Raw genomic sequence first — 9,255 nt, 5'->3', positions numbered from 1 at the left:
AAGACAAAGTGCTGATCTCAATAATTTAATTCGTTTTTTTTTTCCACACACGCTCAGAAAATAACTTCACAAGTCAGCAAAATAAATAAGTTATAACATCAGCTCAGAAATATAAAGTGCTTCTTGGTGCAAACCTTCAACATGAGGCACAAAGTGGTAATGTGGTTAATATTGTCTATAGAACTAAACGTAACCTTATGAGCAAACAAAGCAAAAACCCAGGTCTTTATGTTGAAATTGCACACAATGAGGAAACTAGCATATGAACTTTGACTCTGTAGTAGCAAAAATAAATAAATAAAAAAAATAAGATGGTGATTGCTAAAATAATGACCTCACACTTGAATTTAGCAGAATTAGTTAAGAATGTAAAACTTTTTTTAATTAAACAATAAAACAAAGGGAATAACATACAAGGAAAAATTCTGGTAAACACTGCTGAATAGCTAACTTTTAAAATGTTTGTGTTAGCATAAACGATTGCTAGCACTAGTCAAAAAAGACAACTCCATTATCAAGAACACTGATGTTAACTGATTTTTATGCATTCCCAATCTAATGGTCCACTATCATAATAAAATAAAAATCAATAAAATGTAGACGCTATGAATATCAAACTAACATGAAACGACAAAATGGGGAAAACAGACTGAATGTGAGAGAAGCAATAAATCAGAGTTCTACAATCAGACCAGTTGTATATAATCGATATGATATATGATTTGCTCCCAAGATCAAAGGAATTCTCTTATAGAAAAAACAAAAGATCAAACAAAATCAGAAAATCCAAACTAAACTACCAGCAAATTTCATACTATTGTAACAAAATTATGCAACATTTGACAGTCTCCAACATGATCCATGATCATGGAATTCTAAAATGGCAGCATGATCCTGGCTCAGAATGGTGTTTGGATTGGAGATGAATTGAACACTAACACAGCTGACTGATTAAATAGTTTCTCTACTCAGAGGAATCAAGTGTGTGATTGATTTGTTGGATCTCCATTAATTGTAAAGGCCAGTCTTGCTAAAGCAATGTAATAATGATGACTATCGAGAAGACCGAGGGTCCAAAAGTGACCAGTGGTAATTATGACATGATTGAGTTGCAGATCACATTAGTTATGCACCGATATAGTCTGTTTGCAGTCAGGACAAGCTTGATTGCTATCATCAGGCAAACCCACTGCATTTTCAGTGGTAGCTATGAGCAGTGTGTCCAGAGTGATCTCCGTACACTTGGCAATAAAACGGATGAACGGGCGAACGTCACCCTCGTTAGCTGTGTCCAAGGCGGTGTAATACTCTGCCCTTTGCTCTTTCCGGATGGTGATTGGTGGGTAATTTGCCTGCATCAGCACTAAGTTCATCAGAAGCCTTGAGGTCCTTCCGTTCCCATCTAAGAATGGGTGTATATAGACCATTTTATAGTGCGCCAGAGCAGCAAATTCCACTGGGTGAAGGTGCAGCGCTTCATCTGAATTAAGCCAATGTATTAGCTCCTCCATGTGCCGCTCCACCTCGCTCGGATGAGGTGGTATGTGGTGGCCTACAAACACTTGGCTGACCCTGAATCGCCCCCCTTCCACTGGATCTGTGTATCCCAGCACTCGTCGGTGGATCTCCAGGATATCATTGATGGTGATGGCATCAGGGCGTGAAAGTAGTGTGTTGTTGATGTACTTCATGGCGGCATCAACACCAACAGCTTCGTTCTGCTCGTGGAGGCTCCTCCCTGGTACAGCGTAGTGGGTCTCAATGATGTGGCGGATCTCAGACAGAGTCAGTGTGTTGCCCTCGATGGCCACGGTATGGTAAATATGGTGGTAATAAGTCTCCTCCATGACCCTGCGAAGAGCAGAATTGCCTTTTGGGATGGAGATGAGACGTTGCACTTTGGCATCGATAATGCCAAAGTGACGCTGGTCAATTTCCTCCACTAGAGGGAGAGTACGATCACGGCTCACCAGTGCCCTCTGGTGACAGGGTGAAATGGCAAGCGCTTTCCTGTACAGGTGCTCAGCCTGGACCACGTCCTTCTCCTCCTCTAGGAGGGTACCTAGCTCGGTCAGGGCATCCACAAAACCTGGGTTCATGTTGAGCGAGTGAACAAGAAGTTTGTGCGCCTTCTCCCTTTTCCCTTGTTTCTTCATCTCCAGGGCCAGAAGAAGAGCTGCCTTTGATTCCAACTGTGAATCTGTAAACAGAAATTTGGGTGATTACTTTAAAGGAGAGACTACTCTGGTATTGGTAATGTACGGGGCCTAAGGTCGTGGTGGTGTAAATTGGTAATAATGACTTGTAATTTAACTGACTTGACAATCTTGGCTGTTTTTTCTTCTAACATGCACACAAATCTGAATTAATCGAGTAATTTATATTAAATGTACAAGGAAAACTAAACTCTTTTTTATCCACCCTACCTTTACTGGGCTTGGGCTTTTGAGGCAGGAGCTCAAGTGCAGTGTAGGGTACAGTGAGGCTGGTCGAGTGCCCCACTGCACGATGGTTGTCGCCCCACAGATGGCAGCGCAAGAGGGCGATGCCTCTCAATTTTGTACAGCAATTCTCCTCTACACCCACCAGAGGCAGCAGCAGAACCAACACTGAGCCCAACAGGACGAAGAGTACAGGCCCCCATCCCCATAGCAGAGGACTAGCGCTGACGTGACGCAACACAGTTATAGCTGCCATCAGTCTAGGTGTCCTGCTTTACCGAGCCTCAAGTCCAGCATTCTGTAAAGAAAAGCAGGATCTGGTGTTTTTCAATGCATCTTATGGTTAGCTTTTCTTAACACCTGACTCAAATCCATCAATCTGATACAAGTCTTGTGGTCAAGAGGACCCTGAAATGCTTTATTGAACTAATGGTATAAACATCTTATGTTAGCTGACATACCACAGATCTTCCACATCAACAGAGAATTTGTATTAAATCATCACACTTCTATTACATTTCATGTGTAGACGTCAACAGATACATTGCATTCTGTCAGCTTGGCTGTTAAAAGGGGCTGTACTGGATTGGGGCTTGGTGTATGAATTGTATCAGAAATTAAATCATTGTTACAATATAAATATTCTGATTGTAAGATGTATTTTTTGTTAGAAAATTTGATTTACTTTGAGCAAATATACACTATATTACTTGCATGAGTCTTATGGGGTCATCAACTGGCTGAATTGTGGTCCAGATACAGACCCAGCAAAGCATTTAAGTAGTACCAATCGACATATATTATCTGGCCGAAACTATATGGACACCTGGCCATTAAACAATATTCTTGTTAAACTGAACATCCCTTTCCCCTGTCTATTATAATACCTTCTACTCCTCTGAGACAGCTTTCCAGTAGATGTTGGAGCTTGGCTGTGGAGATTTGTGATCACACAAGTCAAAATCAAGGCTCTGTGCAGAACACTGTTCTTTCACTCCAAACTGGGACAAACCATGTCTTTATAGAGCTTCAAAAGTTTTGAGACTCTTAGTTCCAATGCAAAGAAATTGTAAAGCTACAGAATACAAAGACTTTCCATACAATTGTGTGCTTCCGGTTTGGGAAAGAACCACATCTGGGTGTGATGGTCAGATGTCCACAATCTTTGGTCACATCTTGTATATCTTAATCAAAATTAATCAAGATTTCTGGTAAAACAATGCAATTTTTTGGGAAAACAATAATTAAATGATGGCCAAGCTATCAAATAAAGATTTGATTGGTCAGGTGTCCTTGCAGTATTTAATCTACTCTAAACATCCTCTTTTTGGCATGTTTCGTCTATTCACATGCACTATGTAAATGATTTATCTGAAGCCAGCTGTACAGGAAAAGAAAGCATTTTCAGACTTCAATAGACATCTCTAGTCTGAAGCAGAAGGAATAAAAATTGATTGTACAGAGAAAACCATGTGTATAGGTGCCTCATCTGTACAGATTTCATGGCTCTTGTTAAATGAAGCCATTTCAAATAGTCTTATTCCTGATAGTGTTCGGGCTCAGACACAGGTTCCCAGTTTAAATGTAGATTAAAAACTCATCTCTTTAAGTGAGGCATACACATAATACATCCCATAATATTGTGCACTATTACATCAGACTTGCAAATATTATGAACAGCAGCTATGTTATTCCCTCTCCACTGCTTCTCTCTTTCTACCCATCCCGAGGCATCCAGACATTGTACCAGCTCTGATTGTCTTCCGTGCGATGAAGATTTTGGACCTCCACTGAGATGAGGCCAACTCTGAGAATCCTGAGACTGCTATACTATAGAGGAGAAGTGAACTCCATGTGATCTTTTGCATCAATACAACATTTGTCAGACTGTATTTATAATCACACCCTCCAGTGTCACCTATATGAGGATGGGTTCCCCTTTGAGTCTGGTTCCTCTCAAGGTTTCTACCTTTACCATCTAGGGGAGTTTTTCCTCACCACAGTCACCTGAGTCACCTCAGACTTGCTCATTGGGGATAAATACATACACATTGTGAACTAAATATATCTAATATTAATCTTGAATGTTGTATTCTATTAATCTTTATATTAACCTTTTGTTGTATGTTTATGTTCTGTAAAGCTGCTTTGAGACAATGTCAATTGTAAAAAGCGCTATACAAATAAACTTGAATTGAATTAAATTATTTGCTTATGGAAAAAAATTAAAACATTACATGTAAACAATAACCCGTGTTGCCAATTTAGTCATGTTCGTTCCAAGACCTTTATGTAATGAATTATACTGAATACGGTTTAGTTGTATAGTCTGTGATAGTTTGTTTACAATTCGATCTTTATTATCCTATTGTATGCATAATAATGTACTAATCACACCATAAATCACCTAATTAACTACTTCTCAGTGTGTAGGTAACCCAGCTAAACCTCCTACTACATTTACATCGTTTAATCCAAGGCACTGACTGTTATATTCACTACTGAAGCACAAACACTTGTGTTCAAACCCACACACTTCGGCACTAATCTCTTACTCACAGCTACTATTTAACACAATAGCAGGCAACGTTAGACCTCATTTATTCGCCAACTCGCTCTTTATGTAACAGGACATTCTTACCTTTCCATTAAGGTGAAAAATGTTTATAAAACCGTTCTGTCCGTTTTAGCCTCGGCTACGTCTCTCTAGCACAGCTGTCCTCTTCCGAAAATCTGACGTAGCTTTAAACGCCAACGCGATTCGTCGGTTCGTTGTAAAACGTGCTAGAGGATTGGCTAATCCAGGATTTATGCACGTCTAAACAGCAACACTTCTGATTGGATAAAAACAATTCTGGTTTGCAATTGAATGCGAAGGGCACGCCCTTTATAAAAAATTATAATTTTTATTTAATGATAATAATTTAATTTATATAATAATTTGAAAAATAAACGTTTGGCATAACCTAAATATTCCTACACACATTTTGAAAACATGTTCTTAAAAAATAAATAAATAAAAAAGAAGAAAAGATTAATGCAGTCCAGAACACGACCACTAGATGGAGCTCAATGGCTTTAAAAAACAATATTTTGCAACACGTTCAAAACAGCATTTTATATTCTTAATTTGTTTCATCCTCACCATTTAAGCGTCATACATTACTAACTTACAATAACTCAAAGATGCATTACGGTGATACAATTCTTCTCCTTCATCTCGGATGATCAACACTACTGAATTTTTTACACAAACACAGCGCCCACTGATAAACGATGTTACTATGGCAACCAGTAATCGGACCACCCATAAAATCACTGTATGTGTTAATGGAGCTTAATGATTCGTTACGACTGTAAACGTAGCTTCTGATAGGATGATGAATCAGTTGTTAGATTAATGGGTCACAGTAATATGTAACACGTAATTTTTGTCACTATGTTTGTTTATGTGTAGCGTCTTCCTGAAGGGAGAAGTGCAAACAGGTTGTGGCTGGGGTGAGAAGGGGCTGTAATGATGCTACCTGCCAGTTTCTTCACTCTAGAGTACAAGTCCTGAAGGTTGGGCAGGTGTAGACCAATGATCCTTTCTGCTGTCCTAACAGTCCGTTGTCCATTCATCCATCCATCTTCTGTCGCTTATCCGGGACCGGGTCGCGGGGGCAGCAGTCTAAGCAGGGATGCCCAGACTTACCTCTCCCCAGACACTTCCTCCAGCTCTTCCAGGGGAATACCTAGGTGTTCACAGGCCAGCCGAGAGACATAGTCCCTCCAGCATGTCCTAGGTCTTCCCCGGGGCCTCCTCTCGGTTGGACATGCCCGGAACACCTCCCCAGGGAGGCGTCCAGGAGGCATCCGGAACAGATGCCTGAGCCACCTCAGCTGACTCCTCTCGATGTGGAGGAGCAGCGGCTCTACTCTGAGCTCCTCCCCAGTGACCGAGCTCCTCACCCTATCTCTAAGGGAGCGCCCAGACACCCTACGGAGAAAACTCATTTCGGCCGCCTGTATCCGTGAACTGTGTCCTTTCGCTCATGACTATAGGTGAGGGTAGGAATGTAGATCGACTGGTAAATAGAGAGCTACGCCTTGCAGCTCAGCTCTTTCTTCACCATAACAGACTGGTATATCGACCGCATCACTGCAGAGGACATACCGATCCGCCTGTCGATCTCCTGCTCCGTCCTTCCCTCACTCGTGAACAAGACCCCAAGATACTTAAACTCCTCCACTTAAGGCAGGAGCTCTCCACCGACCTGAAGGGGACAAGCCACCCTCGAGGAGTTGGGTTCCAGAGCCCAAGCTGTGCGTGGAGGCGAGCCCAACTATCTCTTAGTCGGTATCCCTCAACCTCCCGCACCAGCTCAGGCTCCTTTCCCCCAGCGAGGTGACATTCCATGTCCCTAGAGCCAGATTCCGTGTCCAGGGATTGGGTCGACGAGGCCCCCGCCTTCGACTGCCACCCATTCCACACTGCACCGGCCCCTTAAGGTTCCCTCTGCAGGTGGTGGGCCCTCAGGATATCGGCCCCACGTCGCTCCTTTGGGCTGAGCCCGGCCAGGCCCCTTTAGGTAAGACCCGGCCACCAGGCGCTCGTATGCAAGCCCCAACCCCGGGCCTGGCTCCAGGGTCCCAGTTGCGCCATACCGGGCAACGTCACGGACCCTGCTTTTAACTTCTTCATAAGGGGGATTTGAACCGCTCTTTGTCTGGCCCGTCACCCAGGACCTTTTTGCCTTGGGAGACCCTACCAGGGGCAGAAAGCCCGGACAACATTGCTCCTAGGATCATTCAGGCACGCAAACCACTCCACCACAATAAGGTGGTGGTTCGAGGAGGGGACAGTCTGTTGTAGTCTTCTTAAATCTGATTTGATGGATGACCGAAACCATACAGTTATAGAATAGCACAGAACTCAATAACAGCTGAGTAAAACTGTGTCGTCTGTGCCTGTGGCAGTTTGAACATTTTCAGTTGACGAAGAAAGTACAACCTCTGCTTGGCCTTTTTCACAATAGAGTCAATTTGAATGTCCCACTTCCGGTCCTGGGAGATGGTGGGTCCCAGGAACTTGAATGACTCCACTGCAGCATAGTGAGTTGTCTACTATAATGTTCACAGTTTTGACCATGTTCAGCTCCAGGTTGTTGTGACTGCACCAGACAGCCATCTGCTCAACCACTTGTCTGTATGCAGATTCATCTCCGTCCTGGATGAGAAAGGAGCAGTGTGTTAATGCAAGGAACTTAACCCTTTCTGCTCCAGGAGTGCTGTATTCCTAAGATTGGAACCATGTGCTCTGACCCTAGCTTATTAACAAGCAAGGAAGCATCTTCTTGTGCTTTATTTTTGCTTGTGTGTGAATTGACGATAAAATGTGCACATGCTAGCAACAGTGTTTCATTTTAAGGAAACCTACTGAACTCACATATCCCTATCTTAGGCATGGAGAAATGTTTGAACCAGTGTTGAACCACAGAAAAAAAAAACTGGAAAGTCAGCATATAATCAAGAGGAAAAATCGTATTTTTTTTCTTTCACGTTTGCTGATTACCTTGATAGGTACTGAAATAAAAGCTAAACAAAATCAGGCATAAGTGTGGAAAAGATGACCTATTGTTGGGAAATGTTTTTTTTTTTTTTTTTTTTTTTAAAAATTAACCAAAAATTAACCAAAAATTCTCATTTGGCTCAGTTAAATTCCAGGCATTCCATAGTTCCATAATCAGGTGAACCATAACCCATTAAAGTTTAGAAAACAGCCCCTTTAAAAGGGTTCAAGCCAAACACATTAAAGGGTGTAAAAGATCAGATAATGAATACAATTGTTTGTATTATCTCATGGAAATGTAAACTCCTTTATGTTGCATTTGATACAACAACCGGGAGGAAAAAATCGTGCTGAAATGGATGAATAAATCTGAACAAATCACATGTCAGTCACAAAAAAATAGATTTGACATGTTTGACATGTAGAGATTTGACATCTCTATTGTCTATCCCTGTTAATATTACCTTTAAAAATCATTTTATTTTTTGTGTGCACTTTGCTTGGCCGTCATGTCATGTCCAAGAATGTGGAAAGTTAATTTTAGCTTTCCTTGGATGAGGAAGCAGCATATGCAGATTGTTCCTTTCCAAACAATACCAGTTAAAAAAAAACAGATATGCAGTATTGTTATAAATATAATAGCAGGAAAAAGATTATCAAACAAGGATTACTTTATCTCCACTTAAAGCAATGAGCTAAAACGATAACAGCCTTGATTTACTATACAGTATATAACTTATCAGACATGCAGCTGAGGAGGCTGTAATCTGATCTGAATTCCCTCAAAGCTGTTCATCTCGTCTGTTCAGTTACTGTGTGGCGCAGTTCTGTAATACAAAAACACTTTTGTGTTCAAACTTTGAAAGTATTGCATCAAGGACACAAAACTACTATTATTAAGGAATCTTGTTCCTTCTCAGAAGAGTTGAAATGGAATCAAATGCTAAACAAAAGCATATAGGCAGAGATGAGTGCTTGAGCTTGTGACTTAAGTCCAAATCACATCAGAAACATTTCCACAAAATAGATATAACATGGCTGAAAAACCCGTCCTTGTAACCTGTAACCTAATAACTTCAATATGGTATTTGTGAAAGTTCCTGGAAATGAATTTAGATTTGTGTGTATACGGTTGTTTTATTTTGGGCTCAAATAGAACAGAATGGATGCAACATGTAAAGAATGTGGGAACAGAATTAAAGACATTATCTGGACATGTTTGTTTAGTTTACAATAGCATCAGAGATACTGTTTATATCAGTT

The 9,255-nt window shown here is 41.2% G+C and overlaps 1 protein-coding gene across 1 annotated transcript; it reads right to left on the bottom strand.

The window, feature by feature from the left end:
• Positions 1-12: 12 nt before the first annotated feature.
• Positions 13-5,196, bottom strand: ficd (FIC domain protein adenylyltransferase). Its single transcript, XM_060883907.1, has 3 exons — positions 5,083-5,196; positions 2,427-2,739; positions 13-2,200 (listed from the first exon to the last, which is right to left on the bottom strand). Exons 2-3 carry the CDS (start codon positions 2,695-2,697, stop codon positions 1,122-1,124), a joined length of 1,350 nt encoding a protein of 449 aa, XP_060739890.1. The 5' UTR covers positions 2,698-2,739; positions 5,083-5,196; the 3' UTR covers positions 13-1,121.
• Positions 5,197-9,255: the final 4,059 nt, after the last annotated feature.

This window comes from Tachysurus vachellii, chromosome 12 (genome assembly GCF_030014155.1).
Source record: "Tachysurus vachellii isolate PV-2020 chromosome 12, HZAU_Pvac_v1, whole genome shotgun sequence".
NCBI lineage: Eukaryota > Metazoa > Chordata > Actinopteri > Siluriformes > Bagridae > Tachysurus > Tachysurus vachellii.
The sequence above is the reverse complement of the archived record's forward strand: the minus strand, read 5'-3'. Positions and strand labels throughout refer to the sequence as shown.